Source organism: Haliotis cracherodii, unplaced genomic scaffold, assembly GCF_022045235.1.
Source record: "Haliotis cracherodii isolate W230 unplaced genomic scaffold, xgHalCrac1.p SCAF_8, whole genome shotgun sequence".
Taxonomy (NCBI): Eukaryota; Metazoa; Mollusca; class Gastropoda; order Lepetellida; family Haliotidae; genus Haliotis; species Haliotis cracherodii.
Genome location: NW_027266341.1, coordinates 11,536,808 through 11,564,507, shown reverse-complemented (window position 1 = coordinate 11,564,507; position 27,700 = coordinate 11,536,808). Strand labels below are relative to the sequence as shown.

The following is a 27,700-nucleotide window of genomic DNA, read 5'->3' as shown; positions in this document are numbered from 1 at the left end:
TATCTATGTGTATACAACAAACATTATCGCATCCATATCTCAATATCATATCTCAGCCCCACATCCTCCGGCGCTTACGTTCACCTTAAAACTTCCTTCCTATAAAAACGACTGATATAATAGCCAAAATACATAAACAATGTGGGGAAAGCTTCTCATTAATTAGATGAGTGGCCTCGAAAAATAGTAAGCCTTTACAAAAGATCGAAAGGTTAGAGATCAGTCTTTATCAGGAACTGATTTGTGTGTAGGGGAGGATGACATGCAAAGTTATTTGGGTTTTTTTATTTTGTCCAATCGCACAAAAGTTTTTGTTTGGAAATGCTTGAACAATAGCCATACTGCTGAACAGTGCCATGCGTCTTCCATCCAGTATCTCCATATTCACATGTACAGGAGGGATCAAATAGGAGTCAATGTTAAGCCGATTTTCAATGTTATCAATGTACGTTCTGGTCCAACAAATCGGTTTGAAAGAAGGCAGGAATTTATTATTTGTTTACACAGTCGTTTTAAATGACTTTTTTAACGTAGCTTTTACAGTCTACTTAAATAAACCAGAGTAAGTCACTGAAGGCGAACGCATTTCCCCGAACCGGACACTGTGTAGAGCACAGACGCACAGAGAACGTCCTGTTTGCATAGGACAAGGCAGTCTTCCAGGTACTCAAGCTCATCGGTCATGTACGGAGCGGCCGAAACTGTCCCACGCCAAAACCGCGTCTCTCCATGAGCTGGAAACAAAATAAGTTAATGTTAAGTTATTAGTTAAGTTTAATGCTATCAACCGTTCATGCTCACAGTCGTTTTTGTTTGGTGAATGCTTGCATGCATATCGGTATCTGTGACAAAGGGAAATCAGCTGCTTTAACAAATACAGAATAAACCTGCACAGTTAACATAGACATAAGCTATTTAAGCAAGTCAGCCCTTGGCTGCCCACCATCCCGGAGGCCTATCTGGCGACAGAATATCAATCTCGACATCTCTAGGGGGGGCAGGTAACACTTGCGTTGACCACCGTTGGTGGTTTTTCAGAGAAATAAAACTGAAACTGACAAAACGGTGGTCGGAAAAGCACTTCGTCACTGTTGAGACTCGTGTCTACAGGCGTCCAGGTGAACGTTTATGTCACTCCGTACGTTCTTGGTAGCTTTTGAGGTTACGGCATTAGGACCTGGGGCGCCATAACGGCTACAAGAAGTACTCAAATCAGAGTGATCTCTCGAGCAGTTCTGACCCATTCTCTAAGTTATCCCTCGGGCACACCAGAAAGCTGTTTGTTTGGTTCGAATCCCGGCCCTCTCCGATTATGTTTTGTCAGCACCATACCAGTGCTCGTGAGTTTCACCAAAGTGGTAACAGTATGATACCTGAATCACTTCGGACTTTTTTCCCACATTGAGCCCTAGTCGCCATGATAAAACTGAAATACTTTTAAAAGCGACGTGAAACCCAACTCACTCACTACTCGCATGTTCTATCCAATAGACCATGATCCCTACTATGGTGGCCTAACTTTGGTTGCTGGTGGTCTCTAACCCATTTTTATTTGTATTGTTATGAATAGTTCAATGTTAATGGTGACATGCTAGTTTTAAATCTACGTCTGTAATGATCTAGTTATTTCAATCTCGATCAATCGCCATTTTGTCTTGCCTGTACGATATACTGACACATTGCACTAAATCACACTGATCATGTTTACACTCCCAATGTTCGCATGTAAAATTATAAAACGGCATTGCCAAAAAACAAAAGTCTCGATTATGCCAAAACAGATTTCATAGAGCCTAAAAGGAAAAGAGTTATAAAAATTATATGAATGGATCTCTGAAAATCAGTGATAAAATCGTCTGTTCGAAAAAGGTTATCGGGTATTGTCCTACAGATAGTACACATAAATAAAAACGACAAAACAATTTCCATATTCATAAGAAATATCGGCTGAAAGCAGAGTCTATTGTACAATCCCGACCAGATCATGTGTTTTTGAATCACTATGAAATAGTGATGATACCAGGTGCTTGCGAAAAGGTACGCGTAACCTGCCCCACTGGCGGCATCCGTCAGAAATACCTGCAAAAGCAATTCATTTGTTCACCTGAAAAAATGGGGAACATATGCTATAAGTCAAAATGAGGTATTGAATCGGACATCATTTTTGTCACTAATGCCTCCACATGTCTACCGTAAATCTTTTTGAAAGCTTTACTGAGGCATTGAATCGTAACCTTGATTAAAAAAAAAACTTTCAGCGTATGATGCGCTTGGAAATCTTCGTAGAAAAATTATGCCCGTTTGGACCTTAAATGTTGTAAAATGTAGACACAAAAGGCTGGAGCTGCTGCAATATTGAAGGGCATGTTGACTATTAGAAAGTTGAAGTCATCCCTTCACTTGACCAGTCGGATGAGTCCGATTCATATGCATAAACGAACAGATCAGCAAGAAGGGGAGCACAATTGATGCCACGTGCCATATGTAATCCAGCAATTGTTATTGTAGAAAAGTCTGTTCTGTTCTCTTTTACATCAAATCATGTTTTTGCCAACAGCTACAAAATTTTGATTTTTTTATAATTCGAAATATTTTATATTACTTGGCTATATGCAATCTCAGGTTGTAGTATGCTATCTGTCATCATAATCCAGATTACTTACAAACGCTCTCCGCCTGTTTATAGAATGCTTCGATGTTTGCCGGAAGGATGTTTGCAGTGTCGGAAGTTGTTGGTCGGATGTAAGTATCTAAAAGAAATACGTCAATGATATTTCATGAAAGTGACACGCCACAGTATTGCCACAATGATCCAATATCTCTCTAGTAAACCACTGAGTGGCCAACACACATCTCCCAAAGCATCATTCACCAGCTCTACACTTTCCACGTCATGGTTGCCATGGTCACTCCTGATTGCTTCTTTACCAAGCTACCTACCTACCTACCTACCTACCTACTACCTACCTACCTACCTGCATGGCCAGAATCACCTCAAAAAAGTATTATTATCATGTATTCTTTCTGGACTATGCCAGTGTTTGGGACACTTTAGCCTTTCCTCTCACAATGCTATGTCAGGCCCCTTGAAGACTGACATAATGGCATTAAGAAAACATATTAACTAACTAAAAAAATTAACATCTTAACAAAAAGGGAAATAATTCTAACGGGACTGCACCTGTCTGACAGGTTTGCCCTACAAAGCTCAGCGGACAGGAGCAGTTGAAGCCAACAGACGTCTGTATGCACGTGGCATTGTTCTGGCAGGGAATGGCAGCACATGGATCACCTCCTTAGAAACAGAGATTGTGAAACAATGAAAAAATATGGTTTATGTTTCCGCCTAAGGAATGTAGATACTGTTCATATGCTGCAAAAACATAACATATGATTATTTAATTAAATGCAATTTTATTACTCTGATGACATGTTAATACCCACTGACATACATACTTTGCACCAGGAACAAATGTTACCACACACAAAAAGTATACTTTTTAATGGTTGTTTCATTATCTTATTGTTATTATTTAATCACTATCACATGTTGTACAGACATTATAATTACTGTTACTTCCACAACATGTAAAGATGATACTTCAATGACGGGACATTAAAAACTTTAAATACAGTTATTTCAGACCAAACTCAGAAATATCTTATTCTATAAACATCTATCAAAAATATCATAATGATGTCCAATGTAATAGAAATCAATCTCAAATAATACATACCTGTCTGAAATATTACAATGCTATCCACGTGTTACCATGCAGTGGATACCTATTTTTAATGATCAATTTCACTTATGCATTCAGTAATCGATATTATGACCTGGGATTATAATGAATTTACCTATTTCACAGACAGTTCCGCTGATACCAACAGGGCAATTGCAGATGAACCCATTTACCCCGTCTACACAGGTACCGCTATTGACGCATGGATTGCTGGCACACTCGTCGATATCTAGAGAACAGTGAGTGGTTAATATAAACAGTTTACCAACCATATGAGTCTTAAAGTAATTTCGATTTTGACCTTAAATATCCTTGTTCAGTATAAATACATATACAGTAGCAAATAATATTGATATGAATGCGACACCTAACTTTCAACCACACACACGTTAAGTGTAGCATCTAACTTGTGTCTCGACTCAACGAATGAGTGAATGCTGTATCGGATTAATGTGGTGGGAATGTTGGTTACAAGCTACGGATTATAAACGTAACGAATCCGGGATTGGATCCAATCGGATTGTGGCAGCGATAATGGACACAACCGTGAGTCATACAAATCAAAACAATTCTTGAATATAAACAACATATGTCATATAATGGGTACATTTCTCGGCAGGATAAAGCCAGCGGATACAAACGGTATCCTTGGGGGTCATATACGGATAAAGATGCAAATATGAAAGGTCAGGAAGGTATTTTATTAACATTTTCAAATGGCGTCGACCTTATGAATCGACGATCGAGTCAGAATAATTGCTCTCAAATTTCCCTGAACCAAGTCAGATCTCGTGGTATAGGATATGGCCCCACACACCGAAATTGTCGAATTCACACACACAATGTGGGGCAAAACGCTCATTTCGACGACGATGTCTTCCATCTCGCCGGTGAAGAAGAAATCGTGATTCATCGCTTAACCACCCTCGTCTACAGTTTATCAAATTCCAAGGCTGTAAGATATGGCACCAACGCAAGCGTCGCTGTCGATGGATCGACGATAACTGGTCTTCTGGGTCGGATTCCAGCCTCGCGAAGATGGTTCCTGACAGTCTGGTCCGATATCCTCCTCAAACCAGAGATGCGTCGTGCAGTATCCGTAGCCGTGGCATTGCGATGACGTAGGTGGAACAGTCGAATGTAGCAATCCTGTGCAGGGGTGGTAACTCTTGGTCGGCAGGTTCTTGGACGGTCTGCATTGGAATTGAACTGTGTGTATAGGTCACAAAGGGGGCAAATGGTGCTGTGGAAGACGTTGAATTGACCGATTCCCCTCTTTGGATACGTCATATGGCGATGTTCCGATCGGCAGCGCTGAGTCTCGGCATTTACAAACTTGAAAAATGTTGACAATTGAATGACAAATTATTGGCTTATGCTTGCCTTTTTATAGCCACTATCGCCAGTTACGAATGCCATAACTTGCACGTGCATTTTGCTTTACTGTTTTCCTCCATGACATTTTTTAACAAGTGTGAAAGCAATGCCGTTTAAGACATTGCAAATCGACAATTACTGCGTTTTGTCGAACCGTTTGTCGAATATAAGGCTTCCAATATGTTCCAATAACATAAATTTATATCCAATTTATATCCTGGATTTTCAGGTTCAAAGAACTATGTACTACCTGTGCGTTTCTTTTCTTTTTTGAAGAGCGTATGTATTCCTAGTACAAGAATATTTACCATCTCCAAACAAACTCGCGTAATAACTCCCCTAAAATACATACGTAAATTACATAACTCTATCCCCATCATGAATATGAAAATCAATATGTTTATATGAATCATTCCTATAAGATTATAAGCATGTGATCATTAAAGTTATTACAATTCTGTTCAGCACATGATATGACATTTTAAAAAACAAAATAATTATATTTTCGTAGTGTTCGTTGTCATTCCTGCATTCTGATTAGTTGAACTTGTCACACGTTATTCCATTCCTTTCCCAAGGAATGGAAATCAAATAAATCACGCCTCTGATTCGAAAGAGTTGCAGTTCTTTTCTCCTCTTGCCTTCATTGACAGATCTCATGAACTTTGTTTGACGTTACTCCTTGTTAAATTAAACAGTCACCTGATAGATGTCACGTCTAAGTATGAATTCCTACGCTTTGAATATAAATCAATCTCGTCATATTTGTCTCCTTTGATTAGTAAAGCTGGCGTTGGGCTGATGCTGAAAATGGATTGATATTAACGTTCTATGAACTTTGGGTGTGTGTTTGAGTCACTCACTATTAGCACATTTTGCTGAAGGGCGCTGTTTTCACACTGCTCAAACCATGGATCACTTTTTAATCCTGCATCTACCTAATCACGATATTTATATATATCAATAACATTCAGATTATTCTAACAAATTACAGGATAGAACAATAATATACATTATACGAAGTTAACTCAGTTGACACAACTCACATTGTCCATATACCTGGTCATTACTGGTCATCTAACTTATACATGTTGATATTACTTAAAGAAGAAATATTTCATTAAGCATTTAAACTTTTTTGTTTTTGTATTTTTAGGCTGATATTATATGTAAAGCTTACTTGTCTGACATTCTTCCCCCGTGTATCCAGTAACGCACGCGCAGGTATAGGCGTTGACGGTGTCAACACACGTGCCGTTATTCTGACAGGGGCTCCCGGAACAGGAATCGAAATCTACAATTAAGAACTTCAGATTCGTCAAACAGAATTGCCAATACTTCCAACACCATGGTCTTGCAATCAAGAGGAGTTAAAGAGACAGTATTCTTCAGTTCCTGAGATAAATAGTTAGAGGTTTCAGAGCGTTTTACGGCATTCAGTGGCGAAATAGGACTTCTATTAACACAACCCAGTTCGTAGAGGTTTACAACTTCTATAAAGACACCAAATTAAACATGGTATCGGCAGAAATAATCATATAGTCATGATGAATCGGAGATTATACTACTAACGACCATCGGACACTAGCACGGTTCAGTGACGCAATTCCACACGGAAAATGTACATGTGTGTGGAAGGTGATATTCTAATCCCAGATACTCACTGAAAAAGATATTTTATTGAAAGCATTTGAGATAAAAATCATTATTACTGGCAATTACAAGCAACTTAAAGGGAGATAACTCTAAAACATTTGGATAGGTAAATCAGGTCATCGGCACGAGTTGTCCTTTCCTGTCTAACTTCTAAAGCGAGCTACACCCCCACCCGATGAGTTACCCTAACAAGCATCCCTTTGCTATGTGTTTATGGCTATGGTTTGGGGTTGGTCCAGCGGCCTGCTGGAGGGGATGTTCCGACGGCTTGCCGACAGGGGGATGGGGGTGGGAAGTTGCTCATCGATGGTTACCCTCGTGGGTTATCTCCTCTGGGTTCTGAGCTGCTCAGGTGTTCGATTTCGTCGCTCAGATGTTTTATTTGCAAGGTTGCTTCGACGGCTTTTCGACAGGGGCATGGAGGGGAGTTGCTCATCGATGGTTACCATTGTGGGTTATCTCCCCTGGGTTTTGAGCTGCTCGGGTGTATCATAATGGCGATGGGATATTATTTGTGATAAGTATCTCACCCAGGCTACCACCACCAATACTGAATAATCTGTGCCAATATTTTGCCAAACACAAGTATTTTGTTCTGTTTTCATATTTGATGTTTTAATTGTTTGGTTTTCATGAATTGATATCACAATAGTTCTTGTGATAACGCACAACTAGTTCATTTATAGTATTACATCTTATATTTTTAGAAGTCTTTTGGTAATATTTCACATTTACGCATGGGATTCAGAGAATTAAGTTGAGACATAACTTACTTATTGCTGAATTTTCTTTTTTTCCTGCAATGCACCATTTCGGCGCAGGTTCTAGTACCATTATATTGATTTCAAAGAATGGCGACCAACGTTTCTCAACTTTGGGACGCGTATTATTATGGGGGTGATAGTCTGAATTCGCTATAGCTTAATTTGCATCTTATGCCCGGTAGCAAACCTAAGTATTTAGAGCTAATTAGCCAATAATTAATATGTCCTTCAACATCAACATTCTACCTTTCTACGCAAAATGTCGACTTTAATTCAGTCTATAGTTCTCAAAACCTTGATAGACATTTAGTATATTGCACAATAGCATTATATACAAGTACATATGTCGAGAAGTTCCAGCATAGGGATTCCAAGGAAGAATATGTCCCTAGTATAGATGCTTATCGTAACCGCCGACTACAATATATGGACTAGTTACCCGGCCCGATTGTAGTTCATTAGCACAGGATGCCTACATCGTTCAGTTTGAATACATATAAGTTGGTGGTTTATTTAGTGTAGTTTGCATACACACCAGCTCAGTGCGATATGGGACTCGGTGTTCATGTCTGCGCTGTCCTGCGTTGCAGTTTGACAACTGTTGTTGCGTTAGGTACCGCAGTTATGCTGTATTCTCCAAGTTAAATTTCGATAACACTTTCATGCTGTTAATTCATCATTATGGTTGTAGGTACAGATGTGAGTTGTTTCTTTACATTTGGAATGTTTCTATTTACAGACGTTCTGAAACATAGCATGTGATTGAAGGAAGTGTTAATTAATACAATTTGGATAGTTGTATACGTTACAAGGATTTGTTTCCATTTGCAGCTTTCTGAACCTCATCATCAGCTGCCGTCTTAATTAGTTCCCAACGATACAGCGTTAATACTGCAATAATGCTCAACGCTACATCTTTTGTGCAAACGAAAAATGGAAATAAACTGTGTATGACGTGATTCTTGCAACAACATTAGGTATATTTATATGTTAATAACATTTGCTTAGTTAGGCGACAAGACAAGGACAGCAGATGTCAGATGAATCAAGGGAGATAACGCTGCTTTTATGCTGTAAACATCATGTTGTGGGAAGCTCCAGATTCTTAAGTCGATGTGTTCAGAACTGACATTAAATATTCGATATCAGGAGACCGTTCAAGGCATGTTCTAAGAGACTAAGTTATGCCAAATGATGGATGTGCCAATTTTAGGATGGTGCTCACAGATTGTTTCCCTTAATATGAGTGTGCCATGGATTGCACTAATTCAGTTGAGGGACACTTTGGCATGTAGTTTTCCATTGATTGTTTCATGTTTAGGTGTCAGTCAAAGGTTGTAATTTTAGTATAAAGTATTAAGAACATTGTCATCTGTCTTGTCATCGAGATCTCGTGATTTCGCGAAAATTGAAAATACTAAGGGCTGGAGACTCCGCAAAGTGGATGAAAATAACCCTGTGGGTACCCTGTGACAGACCAATAGTGACATTGGACTCTCTCAAAGTGCAGCATTCACCCAAATTAACTGTGACGGGAAATTGGAACACGGGAGTTTAGTCAGCGCCTTCTAGGATGTAAGGAGCTGTATGTAAAAATGCAACCAATATTCAACCAAAGCCCTGCCACAATTCATCATTGATATCTGATGTCTATTGAACGTCAACATTACAGCTTTCAAATCCACCCAAAAATCAATGTCATGTCTCTATTGAAGAACAACATTGTGTCAAAAGGTGATATCTGATGTTCCTTCAACGTCGACATTTCAACGTCATTACAACTTTCATATCCAGCCAAAAATCAATGTCACGTCAATGTTGAAGCATTACCTTGAACACTGACTGCCAGTGAACAGAACTTTGCACGGCAGAAAAAGAAGCCCTGTCTATCATATTTGACAATCAGAAGTTTCACAACTACATACATGGACGAAACTTCATGTTGATAACAGATCACAAGCCTCTCACAACACTACTAGGGCCGAAGACCGGAATAACTACACCAGCTGCCACATGATTACAGAAATGGGCAGTAGTCCAAATGGCAACCAGTATGAAAGCAGGTACCAGAAATCAGGAAATCATGCTTGTGCGGAAGCCTTATCCATCTAACCCAGCACAAAAGGCGAGAAATCGCTTGAGGCAGACATTAACTACTTCACCAACACGAACAACCTATCCGTATTGGCAGAAGAAAATTGTCCAAAGCACTGGACCTGACAACAAACGGATTGTCACATCATGTAGCAGATGAAAATCTTCAACCATTCTTCCGGCGAAGAACTGAGCTTTCTGTTGGCGAAGGTTGTTTACACTGGCATGTACGTGTGATTATACCATAGAAGTACAGAGACTATGTCTCAGAAGAATTGGACGCAGAACACATGGGAATTGGGAATTAGCAGCACATGCTTACGCGGCCATATCTCCCAGCATCAAATGGAGCTGCAGAGAGATCCCATCAAGAACGTAAAAACTGCACTAAGAAACACTTCATCGAATCCAAGAATGGAAGATATGAGTCTGTCAATAATAATACTGGTTTCCTTGACGACTCCACACTCAGGAGCAGGGCCAGATTATCTCAGTTGAAACTGGACTTGGGAACAAAATTGGAAAATGCTCAACTGAATCAGATATATTCGACGATGATCGTTCCTGAAAATCAGTACGCCAGTTGAATACCAACACTCCTGTTTTGTTTACACATTCCAGAGAAGGCACAGAAAGATGAGGATCGTGACGAATTATCACGAAATGTAGTCTCTACGTTATTTGGCAGAAGTTTGAGAGCGAACCAGATTCGTTCGTCAGGACCCAGGAAGGTGAGACAACCAAAATGATAACAAGATTGCAGAGAAGAAATGTCCGGAACCCAGTCACAGCAACAACAACTAGAAGCAGACGATTGTTCAAGAAGTTCCAATGACGAAAATCAGGCCCATAGTTTTAAATAAAAAAATATCTGGTTTTATAGCTGCAGTTGAAAAATATCTCACCTCCATACAAAACCCCCTTCATGCTCACCGGTATCATCATGAAGTTCGCAGGCCTAGTGACGTTTTAACGCTATTTTCGGTATCAATTATATCAAGAACAAAACAATACCAACGTCTTCCACACACACTGCACAAACACCAGAATCGCACAATCTCAGTTCCACAAATTTCATGTCTTAAGGTATCTTTTCTATATCGCATATCTCCAACTATAGTTTCAAGTTCTCAAAAGACTAATGTTTGAATCTGGCGGTTCCTAACTATGTCATTGAAACAGCCACCTTCTACCTTACCTATTTGTTCTGTTTCCTGACAGTTACATAGAGAATCTCACCAGAGTGTCTTTTGATATCAAATATATCAACACGAGTTGATAAAAGTGGAAAAATTCCGAGGCTTGCCGAGGATTTTTGCCACTTTTATCAACGAGTGTGGATATATTTGATGTCAAAAGACACGAGGGTGAGATTTTATTTATCATCCAACATCATTCTTCCAACTTTTTCAGTTTGTAGACAATTATAAGCAGTGTCTTCAGTGTAAAGAGTACTGCTTACAGCTTCAGTAGCAGAGCCATTAATGATGTCATTTGATTGTGATGTCATGGTAACCAGTGACATCACAATGGTCTGCAAAGCATTGTGATGTAATTTCATTGCAGCGATATCTACAGTGTAGATATCGCTTGATCTCATCCGAGCGATATCTCCTGTGGGAGCCAGTTTTGGATGATAAATTTTGTTCATCTCTTTCTGTCGCCTTAATTGACACATCCTACGAACTTTGTGTTACGTTACAAACCGTGAAATTAAACAATCACCTGACAGAGTCATGCCACAGTATGAACTCCTACGCCTGGGATGTTTACCCACTTGTCATATTTGTTAGCCTTGATTGATATCATTGTGTTTGATAAAGGTGTTGTGTTTGTGCATACTCCATTGATAGTTGGGGTTTTCCTCAGCTCTGGGTAGTTCCTGTGGTCAGTCCTGTACCCCGGATCTGACGTAATGTTATGATGTTATATTGTGTGGTCATCTCAGCGCTTGGCTGTTGACGGTAACACAAACCATGCTGGTAAAACGTAGTTAGTCCTTCCTTCAGTCGTTTGGCTTTCATGGGATCCAAGACGAAGAACATGACATGAACTGTTTTGTTTTTATTTTATCATAAGGATGGACTGACCGTTTATTTGTTTCGGTTCATTGAGGTATGAATCGAAAAACCGACGTGCAAACAGGGGGCACGGGTGACCCAGTCGTCTAAGGCACCGCGATTCGATGTGCAGAGTTGCGTCCCTTGAACACGCCAGAAACCTATGATTGTGGGTTCGAATCCGGGGTTCGCCCCGATTATCTTTCTAGGTTTGTCAGCACAATACCCGTGCTCTTGGGTTTCACCGAAGTGGTAAACGTCTGAGACCTGCATCACTTCGGGCTTTCCTCCCACATTCAGCTGACACGCTGTGATGTAACTGGAATACTGATAAAAGCGGCATTAAACCCAACTCACTCACTCACGATGTGCAAACATTTGTAGGCATCACCCGGCTACATGGTACACAACCGTCGACTGGAATACATCGTCGATAGCAGGTGTATTTGAGAGAAATATACCTGTACAATAAAATTTAGATTTTAGTTTTGAAAATCAGTTTTAAAATTTACTGTATTATTGGACTGGCTATTTTAATGACACTTGACATCATTCTTACAAATTACAGCTCAGAACAATAATATATTTTTCTCGCCACGAATAGCTGCAAGATTGCTGAGGCGTCATTGAGCAATAGTTACTCACTCACGCATTCATTTGACATACACAGTTCAAATATAGGTCATATACCTGTCCAGTACTGGTCATATAATTTATACATGTTAATATCACTTGTAGACGAAATATATCATGAAGCATTCAACAGTTTTTTAAAATATTTTTAGGCTGATATTAATAACAAAGCTTACTTGTTTGACATTCTTCCCCCGTGTATCCAGCAACGCACGTGCAGGTATAGGAGTTGATGGCGTCAACACACGTGCCGTTATTCTGACAGGGGCTCCCGGAACAGTCATCGATGTCTACAATGAAGAACTTCACATTGGTCAATCATCATTTCCAATATTTTCAACACCATGATTTAGGCTGTCAAAAGAGTAGTTAAAAAGACTGTATTGTTCAGTTCCTGAGATAAATAGTGAAAGGTTTCAGAACGTGTGGAGCATACATATGGGAAATAAGACTGACTTAATTCAAAACGACTCAGGTTGTACAGATTTACAACTTCCCATATGAGTAAGTTATTAACAAAATAAGGATCCTACTTAAGTTGAACCGGAGATTTTACTCCCAACGACCGTCGAACACTAGCATGGTTTACTGACGTAACTCAACATGGGCAACTTATGCATAATGATTGGAAGGTGATATCTTCATTCAAATAACCATGAACTTAATAACACACAATTAGTGAAATTATAGTATTATATCTATTTTTTTCTGAAGTTTTGTGATCATATCTCTCACTAATTTCATTTACGCAAAGACACTGGTTATCGTGGCTTTCATAGAATTAAGTTGAGACATCACTGACTGATCTTAAATGAGTAATATTCCTACAATGCACCATTACGACTCAGGTTCTAGTAACGTTATATAGAATTCATAGAATGGCAACTGACATTTCTCAACCTAAGGACGTGTATTATTATGCGTAGTCAGTTTGAATTCGCTAGAACTCAATTTCCTTTTTATGCTGGCATGGGTTGTAGACCGTTGTCCTTGGGATTCATAAGCAAATATTTCATATGTCATTTTGTGTCATTCTTCCTTTCGACAAAAAACTACTTTAAGTTAATTGTTTCAAAGCCTTGACACTCGTGTCGGTATTGCGTTATATCAAGTATATACAAGTTTTCGCTAAGTATTTCCAGCAAAGGGATTCCAGGGAATAATATATGCCCAGTGTATTTGCTTAGCTTAATAGCCTATCTCGACTGGTTATTATATATCATTGTACAAGGGAAACGTTGCTCGTCCTATCAACTACCGTTATTTCATAATCAGAAAAGAGATGGGCAAGGAGAAGTTAGCAAGCGAAACAAAATCAGTCAAAAGTCCCACTTGTTGTCAAATAAGATGTTACTTTTATTAAGAATAGGAAAACATGATCTGCAAAGACAAAGAAACCTTTATTTGTCACTGCCGACAAGGACTTTTCATTGGGGATAAATAGAGGCAGTATAAGTATGGCAACTGTCAGAAATGAAGTCTTTAAACCAGGGAAGCCAACAGATAATTGGCGCTTTGAGGAGCTTCCCAACAGACAAATTTTAATGGAAGCCAAAACTTCACAGTAAAAGCGGTCTTTCACTGTCACGGTTCACGGTAGTCCTTGTCTACCAACAACTGGGGACAAAGAAAACTACAAGACGTCCATCAACCGTGACCAGGGAACCTATCTGCCCAGTGCTTGGGATTTATTGCTTTAAGCTTTAATCAGAGTTAGTTACGGAGCTGCCTTCATTTGTCCATTGTTATTTCCATTCTATTACATATCAGTGCTAATTATCCCCCAGCCTCCCGTTTGCTCATTGTCCATTGCCTATTTCCAATCAGTGCTAATTATCCCCCAGCCTCCCGTTTGCTCATTGTCCATTGCCTATAACCAATCAGTGGTAATTTTAGTCCTGGCTTCCAGTTGCCCATCATAATCATCTGTCAGCGCGATTGACTTTCACAGTTTTGATCCATATTTTGGTTGAATTGTATAGACGGAATTCATATGTTTTATCTCACATGTAAGTCCCTCCAAAATGCAGACTTTGTTATAAATCAGTTATAAGCCTTCCTTTGTAAGTATTTCATTGTCTTGGTATTACATGAGGATGGAAATAGCGACTGTACAGGTGAGCTCAATTATCAACATGTAGGCTTGCAATAAAATCGACATCTTATATAATTGATGAGTGCTGGTGATACAAAGCATAACGAACTTTGAATACTGAAAAACGTCCAAACCCTTATTAAAACGGCGGTAATGAGCAAACGTAGATGTCTGTCAGCACAAAATAACGCCCGGAGATGTATTATGACAGGAGTGAATTGTTTCAACGCCATATTCGAAATTTGTCTGCTATCCACAAAGAACAGGAAAGTAAATAACATCAGACAAATACTTATCAATTTATGCTGTCACATATAGCAGCATCAATAGAAAAGAGTTATGCAACACAAATACGTAACTACGTAGAACGCTCAGCACATTATGTCCTCATGAATATGTTGTGCCAATTACAGAATGTACAACATGTTTACCAATGCAATGAGCTCTGGTAACAAGGTATTGATGTAGAAAAGAGATGAACTAAACGTATCGACAGAAGATAAATATTATTAATGAAAACAAAAAGCTTATCCGGTTAATTTTGTTTTTAATGTGCATTCGGTACGGGGCGTTTGGTGCCAAATACCATTTTGTACCCAGCTCACAGTCACATTATTATCTCCATTTATACCATGGTAAAATGAAACGCGAAGTTTTGTTGGCGAATATACGGAGTGAAACAACAAGGGTTTAGATATAGGAAAGAAATTAAGGAGATGCTGATAATAGCATTTGAACCATGGCACTGTAACACTAAACATATTTTCCCATCTTTATACTTTACTCTTTATATACTTTCCTTCACTATATGTACACTTTTTCCGCGCTCTGAAACTGTTTGGCAAACCTCACTGTACATCGAGAAACAACATGAAGAAAATTCGTACAATTTCAAGCTAAAACTGAAAGTCAGTTCTTATCGTTGATTTTGTGTCCCAAATGTATTGCTACACATACTTTGAATATTTTAGAAACAGTAGCTCTGCATTTTGTAACCTATCAATATCCCCACAATCCATGCCACATTGCCAGTTTAAACCATTAATTAAAAACATACCTGCAGGATCTCATGCAAAAGATGTGGGACACACAAGGAGGAATAAACAAACTTCTTACAGGCTACACTATTTGTTACACGACAACAGTTCTTTCTTCCAAATAAACAAGGGGCGGTCGGATAGACTGGTGGTTAAAGCGTTCGCTCGTCACGCCTAAGACCCGGGATCGATTCCCGACATGGGTGCAATGTGTATAGCCCATGTCTGGTATCACCTGCCTAGATGTCCCCGTCAAGAAGTTTGTGTTTGAATTTGTGGACTTTTTACTCGAAAGTCATTTGTTTAAACTACAAAGTTAGAAATCTTAATGTCGCATTGATCTTTTTATCCGAGTAAGCGGAGATCAAATTTTAACTTACTTAAAATATATTTAGATTGTTTGTTGTTTAACGCCGCACTCAGCAATATTCCAGCGATATGACGGCGGTCTGTATATAAATCGAGTCTGGACCCGACTATCCAGTGATTGATAATTGGGATACGATGACATGCATCAACCAAGTTAGCGAATCTGACCACCCTATCCCGTTAGTCGCCTCTTACGACAAGCATAGTCACCTATTAAGACAAGCAGGGGTTGCTGAAGACCTGTTCTACCCCGGATCTTCACGGGTCTCCGTTCTCGTAACTATATGACTGAAATACTGCCAATATGATGTTAAATCTTCAACCACTAACTCATCGTATTTTATAACCAATACTCGTGCGTAGCATTATTCAAAAGTGACTACCGGCAATAATAGACAAATACATTTTAACTTCGAGTGAGTTTTAACAACAATACCTTCACTTTGTTGAGACTCATGAAGTCGGGCATTATGTTGACAAACCAAGTATTAGGATTATCAGCCTAAATCAGGGATACAATCCCACGACCAGTGGATTCTAACTGAAGACATATTAATACACACCCATTCATGTATCATCATATGAAGGTTATTGAAGATAACGCTACTTACCTAACTGACAGTACGCCCCTGTGTATCCAGCAGTGCAGTTGCAGCTGTACGACTCCAGGTGGTCAACACATCTGCCGTTTATACATGTATTGTTGAGGCAGTTATCGACAATATCTGTAAGGGTACAACAGTGTATGCAGTCAACGAAATGACAATCAGTACATGGCACGGCGTTGGCCTGTTTACATAGTATTATATGTAGTTTATATATGAAACATGTATGTATCAACGCATTGTTTATGGTCGCATCAATATTCTGTTTATATATTTTAATGTTAATTTCCAAATATGTACATACATTAAAAACAGACACTCAATAGCCAAACATAGTGAGTATTACATATTCATATATGAATAGATATATAACATATTACTAATAACAATGTAATATGGACATGCGCTACATTGTATGATTACATATATATATTTGTCTTCTAACTCACTCAGTCACGAACTATAAATCCTGGAAAGGAGACATAAGTGAGTGAGTGAGTACGAAAACTGAAGTATTTACTGGTGAGTGAGTGAGTGAGTGAGTTGGGTTTAACGCCGCTTTTAACAGTATTCCAGTTATATCACGGCGTGTCAGCTTTATGTGGGAGGAAAGCCCTAAGTGATGCAGGTCTCAGTTGTTTACCACCTCGGTGAAACCCACGAGCACGGGTATTGTGCTGACAAACCTAGAAACATAATCGGGGCGAACGGGGATTCGAACCCACAATCATAGGTTTCTGGCGTGCCCAAGGGACGCAACTCTGCATAGCGAATCGCGGCGCCTTAGACGACTGGAAAGGTGACATAAGTAATTAACAGTGACCAAACTCTTTCCATATTCACAAGACATCTCCAAAAGCAGAGTCGATTGATTTTTCGAACTATATCATGAGCATGTGTTTATGATCTAGCAACAAAGAGTGATGATGCAAAGTGTTCCCGAAAAGGTGTGGGTATCCCATCCCAGGAGTGGCACCCGTTTCCCATATCTTCTTATTCTACCCCATTTACAGGATCCATAAGCATTACATCCAAGTTCATATGATGTAGGCGTTCACGTTTGCATGGCGCCCTTTCACCTTACACGAGTACATACAAAACTGGTTTCAATTATTATCATATTAAGTATATTATCTTTATTGATGGTATCCTGAATACGTATAAAACGTTCTGTAATATTGTTATTTATATAGGACGTTTTATTGTAGATGTATTTATATGACAATAATACATAAATAATATAAAACAAATGTTGTATTATTTCAAAAGAAGGGTGACAAAAACCACAAGAATCATCTGTTTTTCGTTTCATCATTTTCAGATATATATTTGTTGCAATAATTCTCCATTATATTCTCAACGGAAAGCACCTTAATTTGTTATTTTTGTACATTCAAATGTTAGCAAGTGTCAGTCATTCCATCCTTGCTTTGTAAACTGTGTTCCTAATACATAATCCCATTTTTCGTCACATTTTGGCCTGCTATGCATTGTCTGTGTTTTCAATGAATTTATCACAAAACGTTTTACAACCATTTTCATTTTCCGTCAAGACAAAACATTATGATTTCAGCGGACCCGTTCGAATTCCTTTCTGGGGGTACTGGTATTACCTATTTTATTCACACATCTCAACAGGCCATTGTATTGCTAAAAGTTAGCCTTCGTTCTATATGTTTTCTTTTTACCCATAAACAATAGATATTCGTCTTGTTCTTTCGGTATATCATCAATATTTCTTATTTTCTGAGAATACAAATGTTTATCAAATTTACATCTCAGTTTAATTTGATCATTTCACTATAGACATTCGGATACTAAATCACATTTGTCAATGTACATTACACAATTTTAAAATTTTGCCCATGCTAAGAGAACATATGCCCAAAAGGTTTTTCCTATTATTTGCAAACGAGCGTATGTTCTGACATCCATATTCAAAAAATCCCATTGTAAACAGACTGTATCTCATGTTCGCAATATGGATTTGTTTTTCATAAATATATTTAGATATCTTAAAGAACGTGTAATTTTAGGTATTTCTTGCAATTTGTCCATTGTTAATTTTCTATGGGATCATATTTGATAAACCAAACCTGCAAAGGATGTAGTTTTGATCTTTAAGTGATTACAAACGATTTATTAATATATATCCCAAAAATTGGAATCTTTTCAACGCATTTTGGGCCATAAGTGTCACATATTAGCTCCATCAACCCATCGGCTTCAGTGGAGAGGTTCTTTACAGATCAAGGTGAAATTTATTGATGGACTTTTCTCTATATGAAACGATGCCTCAGTTTTCAATTCGACAGATTAATTAAATAGAAAGAAATCCCATCATAGACAATATCAATTAAGTTGTAGCAGGATCACGAGGGGTACATGTGGTTTTTGGCGTCCCGCGTTAGGTTTTATACCACTAGCCGGAGGCGATGAACCTGACGTGGGGCGCAAAACAACACATGTACCCCGAGTGATCCTGCTTCAACGAATTTATCTTAACGACATGTTGTAATGTGACATTAATGTTTTAATGTAAAAGAATAAACACTAATTCAAAATTGATAGAAAACAGCTGTTCGATTGAGCTGAGGTCAACTTGTGCTTTGGCACGTAACTTCCATTGACTCGGGGAGGGCGTGCGGCTTGTTGTTTTGACGTGGGGTATAAGGCTTATATTCTGTCTCTCAGAAATCCTCTTGCAGCCATTGTTGTTCGTGGCGGGTGTTAAGAGATATATTCCCCCGCTGAAAAATGTATTACTCTTCAAGGCGGGTTACACAGGATTTTATCATGATCACGTGGACCAATCAGATCTCACCATTCTGAAATGGAAGTATGGTAATGTTATATACTCTTGATACAGACCGGCGTGCATCCTCAATGACTTTGTATCATAGACACCAGGTACTCACCAAACTCACAATGCGCTCCTCCCGATCCAGTGACACAGTCACATTGGTAGAGGTTTGTCAGGTTCGTACAGGCACTGGAGTACTGGCACGGGTCCACGGCGCAGCAGCCTGAAGCTTGAAACAAGGAAAACAATTGCATCAGTACCAGAAATACACAACTATGTACAAACACGAACATGACTTGATGATATCAAGTGGGCACCAGGGATATATTTCGTAAAATTGACAATGGTAAATATTATATCACACCAAGAAGCACAAACGATCCCTTTTACCGTGAACACATTACACAGCACGTGACGTAGTATTACACTTGTCTCACACTGTGTTGGGTTTAGTAAGTATTAACTGATCAGTAACTGTCAAATTATTGGAGTTCAATCTGGACATCCCAAGGTTAATAGTGTCATCTCTAGATTTGATGTTGTAATATTACCTCCTGATAGTTGAATAGAAAACTAAATACATCCTCAGTGTGGAAGTGAAAACACTTACTGTCATTACACTGGTATTCAAAGTATCCTGAAGAACACGAGCAAGGATATGGAGTACCATCCGAACACACTGTCGAGGCGGGACACGTGGATTTATCTTGTAACCAAAGAATATAACATTAAACATACATCTATACATGGCCCCTTATACCTATAATATATATATACTACATCAACGCCAGAGAATAGCTAGTTTCTATCATGCGACGAAACAAAGGCGTGAAAGACAAAATAGCGGGAAAATTGTTTGACAAATCAATTCAATTGTTGGAAAATCATTGGTGACACCAGGTGTTCGCGAAAAAGACACCCATGACCTGCTCCACCGGTATTACCCGCAAACTTGTTGTCTGATACCGCAAAGCAGTACCCCTGTCATACGACGGAGGCATGTAAACAACCTAGACAATCACGAGACGAACCAGAAATCCACGAAATCACACGATTGCGCATTTACTGATTTTGTTAAAACTGAAAACAATAATTATGTTAAACACGATCAATTTTGATATATATTTTAGAGTTTAGTGTCAGAAAATATGGTAAATCATACATAACATAAACTGATATTAGCCATTATAGGTCACTTAGTATGAGTTGTTTGTTTGCTTGTTGTTTAACGCCGCTCTCAGCAATATCCCAGCTATATGACGGCAATTGGTATGACAACCTATGTTGTGTTTGTATTGTAACATCATTCGAAAACCTATAATTCGTTAATTGTAATATCACCCGATAAACATGTTCTAAACCTATGCACATTCACACGCTATACGTGGGCTTCAAGTTTCTGTTACTTGTACATGTACTTACCGACATCACTTGTCAGATTCAGTCCGGCCGGATGCGTAAACACACACTGACTGTCGACAAACGGAAAGACGTACATCATAGCGCCAAAGGGAACATCATCTTCGTGGGTCAGGCGGTAGAATCCTGGTGATGTCAACTCCACTGATGCTTCAGAGAAACAGCTGCCTTTAATTACTTTGAATTGGGGAAATATTTGTGGTCGTATTCCGAGAACCTTGTCAGTGGGAACAATGACTGTTATGAGCACCTTCTTCAGGTCAACTGTCGCATGAAGAACAGGCTTTCCAATGTCATAAGAGCTGGAGTATAAACTAGTCGGTGGAACGATTGCCAGAGAAGGTTTCTCTATAGTCATCTGCACAACGAGGACAGGTTTATCGGCCTCAAGGTACACTGGGCCTGTGGTAGAGTCAACAGTAATGTCATGAGACTCCCGTGCACCAAGGGAGAAGGATATACCACTAACGTACGGGGAGCGTACCGAGGTCGACGCTGTTGATCCCACAACTCTGTATATTGCCCCACCAGTAGTAGATGGCGGTTCTGGCAAGTAAAAACTTCTTCCAAATGATTTCACAGGCAGCAACATTTCTTGCATGCCATCTTTAACGCCAGGAGTAAACTTCATGTTATGCCCACTAATCACAGCCACGGGTTTGTCACTGGTAATCAGTGTTCCAGTAATGTCCTCGGCACAGTAGGCGCCAACTGTCTGATACTTGTTGAGTGTAAATGTTCTGCTTTCCCCATTGAAGAATGTCCCATTGCCACATCCACTTGCCATAAGGGGTCCTTGTATCTTCAGACTGATGTTCACCTGGGTATTGTCCTCCGTAGCGATGATGAGGAAAGCAGTCTGTGTGTTCTTTGTGTAGGGAAGTGAAGTCTCAGCACTTTCACTCTTGTGAGCATCGATGTGTGTCACTACAATGTACTCCGTGGATAAAGTCTCAATCGGCAAGGCAAGGTATCCTTCTCCTTTATTAGCAAGTACGTGGTAACAGAACAAGGTTATTTCCTCAGTGGATGTAAAGTAGAATGACATGTCAGTCACCTGAAGGTTGGCTTGGTAATAAAAACTTTCATCAACTTTGTACTTGTAGTCCACCATGCCTTGGATGTGTAAATCTTCCGAAATACCGAATCCACTCTCAACGTGAACAGTGGTATTCACCTCAGATAGAATCACAAAGAACATGTTTGGAAGGCTTGCAGAATTGTATGGTTGTTCAAAGTACGCTGCAACGAATCGTCGCCCCTTTGGCATGGCTGAAGCACCTGCAGACAAGAGTGTAAAACGGAATTTTCTTAAAAGTGAAACGATTCGACCAATTAAGACAAACGTTAACATTTGATGCATGAGCAACACAGTTATGTATGGATATGAGTCAGCTTTCATCGTTGAAATTATTAGAATGTATAGACCCAAAATAATACCGTAAATGTGTCATTCATTGTCAGACATATATATTGGACTACTACCCACGTCATTGGAATCCAGAACACGTCAAGTCAAGTCCCAACCAGCTTTCGAGTATCGTTTTTTGTCGCCTCCAATTTATGACAAGCATGGGTTCCCTTATGTAATTTGTTGTTAAAGAATATGTAGGAAGTTAAGTCAATGTATTGATCAAGTTTATTCTTTGTTTCATTTTAAATGTGAGTGAGAAAGTGCGTTGTTTTTAACGCTGCTTTTTTCAATTCTTTAAAAACACAAAAATAGCTTATCTGATGGACCAAGAAACTAGAAACCATACACATCTTGTCCGACAAACGTCGTTGTCGAATGCGTTCTAGGCAAGATTGAGGACTATATCTTCCTCTAACCCCATTTCAATAGATCAGTCCCATTAGCAGTCCCAGCCAGTATAAAAATGGGATGTGAAGTCTGGGGATGCCGGGGGAGAATATCCATCCAATGGAACATGTCTGTCGTAATATTCGATAAGGAAGTCGGTCGTCAGGCGCTGTTACATACTGACTGTATGTAAAAATGCCTTGTTGTATGGATGGTTGATCATCTCTGGTCCACACTCGACCAGTTGCAATCCGTGATGCACAATAAGAATATTTCTGACTATTATGTTTCAGAATATCAACTCTTCCCATCACTGTTGACTGACACTTTTTATCATTATGGATTATTTACTGAAACTCGTGAATTGTATTTTCTCACTTTCACGATTCAAGGTGCATCATGGGGCAAATTTATTATGAGCAACATGAAATTTGTCCAACGCTCTTTCAGTGTAAGTAATGAGCGACAAAACTCATAACATAATCATGATCATGCGAAATATTTGTTTAAATCATGTTTGGACTCATTTTGCCTCTTTTACTCAAATCACTGCGCTATAAGAAACCTCTAACATCAGCTTTACGGAAATAAAAAAATCAATCATAGCATTAATGATAGATCTAGACCACATTTGGGGAACCTGCCCTCTTCTATAACAATCTTTCAACAGTGAATTTCCATTACTTAACAATATCATTGGGACTTGTAAATAAAGTTACCAAAACATTTACATAATTATAAGAAATCTCTACTAAAAGACCAGCAGGGTCGACTGTATCATACGTATGTGTGTATAAATCCCTATCAAATAGTGATGACACCAGGCGTTCGAGAAATGGTTAGTGTATCCTGACCCATCGGTGGCACCTGTCACAAACACATGCAGAGGCAAGTCAATTCTTCACTTGAAAAACACTGGGACATATTGTGTAAGTCAAAATCAGTTTTGTCACTGATGATTTTGGACCCAGGCAGAGTTCAGAATGTTCCAAGAACTTGGGATGCAGGTGTTGCACTATTTGAAGGGAGGGCCGTGCAAATTCGTAAGAAAACTCGGACCGCCTCCTAGGGCTAGCGGTAGAGCGTCCGCCCCGTGATCGGAAGGTCCGGGATTCAATTCTCGGCCGCGTCACACCAAAAGACGTTAAAATATGGTACGTGTTGTTACTCTGCCTGGTGCTCGGCATTAAGTGGCTAAAACAAGGACTGATCGACTGCGTATACCGGTATTCATGTTAAACTGCGGATTTTCCCTCAGTTGTTAAAGATCCTTCCAGCAGAAAATAGCGGTGCACATAGAGAGACTCGCAAGCTGTAACGTTGTGTAACATGCACCTTTTGCCATAAGGTGATCTAAATATGTGTTGGATGAGTAGGTGAAGTAAAGAAACATGTTTTATCGCATTTGTACCTAATAAAGTCGATACATTTAAGTTCATATCATAGATACAAATATGAAATTTTGGAGCTCGACAGACACATGTTGTCGTTGTACAAAGGCATTGAAAACTGTTCATTGTCATGTCGCATAAGGCCACAAGGTTGCGCTGAACTCAGTATCTCGTGTGAGCGCCCTGGGCAGCAAAATCCCGGCTCTGCATCTCATCGGCACTGACTGGATAAGTGTACGAATTCTGTCCTGCGGAATTCTGCGCCATTCTGCTTGTAATGCGTTGGCCAGTTGTGGGATTGTCTGCGGCGTGTTCTGACGTTGACGTACACGTCGATCGAGTTCATCCCAGAGGTGTTCTATTGGGTTGAGATCTGGAGATCTCGACGGCCAGGGCAAAGCGTTCATGTAGGCATTATGAAGGTAGTCTGCCGTGGCACGAGTTGTGTGCGGTTGAGTGTTGTCCTGTTGAAACAGCTCCCTCTGGCAGTCAATGATTGGAAGAAGGTGAGGTTGAATAATTTGATTCATGTAGCGATTTGTTGTCAAATTTCCCTGACCCACGTGCATTTTGCTTCACTGTTTTCCTCCATGGCATTTTTTACAAGTGTGAAAACAATGCCGTTTAAGACATTGCAAATCGACAATGGCTGCGTTTTGACGCACCGTTTGTTGAATATCAGACCACCAATATTTTTCTCCAATAACATATATCAAATTTATATACAGGATTTTATGTGTAGCCAGGTTCAGTGAACTACTTCGCGGAAGTGCTTCAACGGTGTACATTATACGTTGTCCAGCGGTCTCGAGGGGAACATGGGTTGATGTACCCTCTAAGTCAGTTTATATTCTCTGACCCCGAGGGACCGGTTGACAACGAATTTTGTTCTTACCGCACACCTATCTATATTGCAGACACGTCTTATGCATGCAAGCTTTGGTAAGAATCGGTACGAATACCACAGTTAGGCATTTACAGCAGATATCGTAAATATTCGGAGGCTGGAGTCTTACATAATTGTTAAGAGAAATTAAATTGCTGTTCATATGTTGCAAATGTAATGCCAACAGTTCGGCAATTCGACAACTGAACACACAAAATATACCTTACATGTTAGCGAGGTTCATTGAAAATAATAGAACGGTTCTTAGCCAGTCAGAATGAGACGTCCATATTCAAGGTAAGATAAGCACGTTTATTCCATGTATCCGGTATTGTTGCTGATACTCATAAACTACAAGACAAAGACGTTTCATGACAAAGGAACCCAAGAGTCCCACATGCAGCCTATTGGTTGCGGCACGACATGAGTTGCTTCCAGTGTTTAACTATGTTGTAACCTGGTGGTCATCGGGCAAAGTTAAACGTTAGAAATTGATCGGCATACATAGATAGTCATGATAGAATTTGGTGAGTGAATCAGGAAACGTATAAATGTATTGATAGAAGTTTCTGGTTTATTGCATATGGCGACGTTTCGATGTATATCCTTACACCCTTATCACTGCAGCTGGACAACGGTGTAAGTATCGAAAGTACATCGAAACGTCACTAACTGTAATAAACCAGAAGTTGTTATCCATGAAAATGTACGTTTGTTTATTTGCATTCATTTGCTGAAATTTGAGCTCACTGACATGAACATGATGTTTTATCCACATGTTGTCAACACACAAATACTGTCAAGAATGCAAGTACATGAGAACTGTGCATCACACTGTGAACGGGTCGATTATAAGACTTTAAGATGCTTAAGGGCTTTACAGGCGTTTCAGACGTGATGGTACTTGTCGAACATTAAAAAGTGAACGCGCGTTTGTAGATTGATTACAAAGTACTTCAACATCACAGAAACAATTGGAGTTTCAAGGGATGAGTTGCACTGACACTTACTGGTGCGGCGTCTCAGCTCAGATATGTACATGCACACACACAGACAGTACACGTGTCAGTACATATCAGTACACCTGTCAGTACATGTGTCAGTACACTTGTCAGAACATGTATCATTAAACATGTCAGTCAGTGTTTGTGCCTGCCCGCTGATCAATACTCAGGCCCATACACTCGTACTGACACTGGTCAGTACACTGGTCAGTACTCAGTACAAACAATCTTCAAAACTCACACACCCAATCCCATGAAAACACTTATTGCCTGGGAACCGACACATGAGACCCGTGAAGATTTCGGGGTAGAATAGGTCTTCAGCAACCCATGCTTGCCGTAAAAGGTGACAATGCTTGTCGTAAAAGGCGACTAACGGGATCGGGTGGTCAGGCTCGCTGACTTGGTTGATACATGTCATCGTATCCCAATTGCGTATATCGATGCTCATGATGTCAATCACTGGATTGTCTGGTCCAGACTCAATTATTTTACAGACCGCCTTCATATAGCTGGAATATTGCTGAATGCGGCGTTAAACAACAAGCAAACAAACAAACAAACCGACACATGGACATACATTAATCAAATATTACCATTATATCAATTAATAAACATAGTTTTTAAGGAACAAAATATTGGCAACAGTCAAGCAATGGACTCCCCCGCTGCAACACGTGTTTTATATGTTCGTGATATATAGAAATATGACAGTATCTTTATTGACAAGTGTATACTTGTGGTATAATAATTGCGGTATAAATACTTTGTGCGGATGATGGATCAATCTCGTTATCTATCGATTTATCCGAAGTTCCAGATAAGCGGAATTGTCGCAACCACTCCTCATAACCACTCCTCACAACCACAGAGTTTCAAGCGTGAAGTATTGAAAATAGTGACAGCTTAGTTTCAAAGATAGTTCATGTGTATTTTATCATCGTCTATTCGGTTAGACTGAATGTATTTACTCTTGTCAGTTAGAACCCCTTTCTCTTTACAAATATATCCATTTTCACTTTTATCTCGATAAATCCCTAAAACGTCATATTTACAATTACAGCTACATTTTATCATTAAAATGCTCTGTGAAATTGGTCTTTGTAGATATGTTTGAGATCACAGCCAACATAATCGTCATCTCCGTCATTCTGTGTGAAAAGGCTTTTATAGCATTTCTCATCCACTAATTATAACGGTAATGTCTTGTCAAAATGCGTGCCTGCAATAAGTAAATTCAAGTTGAAGGTCTAAAAGCTGGTCATTTACATAAAGAGATTCTAATTTTGCCAGAGTTTGTTTATTCTCTAGTCGCATTTAGAGGCTAGAGGTTTTGATGATGCTAATGTGGGAGTGGAGGGATTCATTTAAAATATGAACTGTGTGTAGGGTAAAAGGTTTGCCAACTGACATATTCCTGTATGTACGTCATTGAGCATTTAAGTGAATGTTCTCATCTTAAGATTCCTTATAGTCCTTTTGTTGTTAACAGCGAGTTGAATACCTGTGTAAGTTAAAAAAATAGTTGTTAAATTGAAAACGATTTAAAAGGTTTCGAATGACATAATTGTCCGATATTATCTGGAAGATCATTGATGAAACGTATCCCTTTTACAAACGATTCTTTATGAACATACTGGTATTTCCTTTTTTATGTTCTCGCTATGCAATATATATTGTGCTAGTATACCTCTGTCATTTATACGCTCGATGTGGGTGTTTTCTAAGTATTTGCACCTGGGACTGGAACCATTGTAGTTTAGTTACGTTCGTGCACCTGAACGGGATAGAATTGATCCTCTTGTTCTTCAATATTGTGTCCACGTTCGTACTCCCATTTGGCATAACGATTATTTCTCTCACATATATTTTTGAAAATTAATAGTTTTGAGTATAGTGTCGAATAATAGATTTTAACTTCTTTTAGTTTATCATCTTGTTATTAATCTTTCTGCCATCTTCG

General features: G+C 39.2%; 1 protein-coding gene across 1 annotated transcript in view; it reads right to left on the bottom strand.

Moving 5' to 3' along the window:
• Positions 1–288: 288 nt before the first annotated feature.
• LOC139450797 (uncharacterized) overlaps positions 289–27,700 on the bottom strand; it is a 31,665-nt gene continuing 4,253 nt past the window's right edge. The window contains exons 2-11 of the mRNA XM_071232638.1: positions 20,659–21,936; positions 19,847–19,942; positions 19,352–19,465; positions 16,440–16,553; positions 12,504–12,617; positions 6,301–6,414; positions 3,859–3,972; positions 3,182–3,295; positions 2,664–2,750; positions 289–734 (exon numbers count right to left, since the gene is read on the bottom strand). Of these exons, the coding sequence (XP_071088739.1) occupies positions 568–734; positions 2,664–2,750; positions 3,182–3,295; positions 3,859–3,972; positions 6,301–6,414; positions 12,504–12,617; positions 16,440–16,553; positions 19,352–19,465; positions 19,847–19,942; positions 20,659–21,925 (2,301 nt within the window). The 5' untranslated portion in view covers positions 21,926–21,936 and the 3' untranslated portion in view covers positions 289–567. The remainder of the gene's footprint in view (positions 735–2,663; positions 2,751–3,181; positions 3,296–3,858; positions 3,973–6,300; positions 6,415–12,503; positions 12,618–16,439; positions 16,554–19,351; positions 19,466–19,846; positions 19,943–20,658; positions 21,937–27,700) is intronic.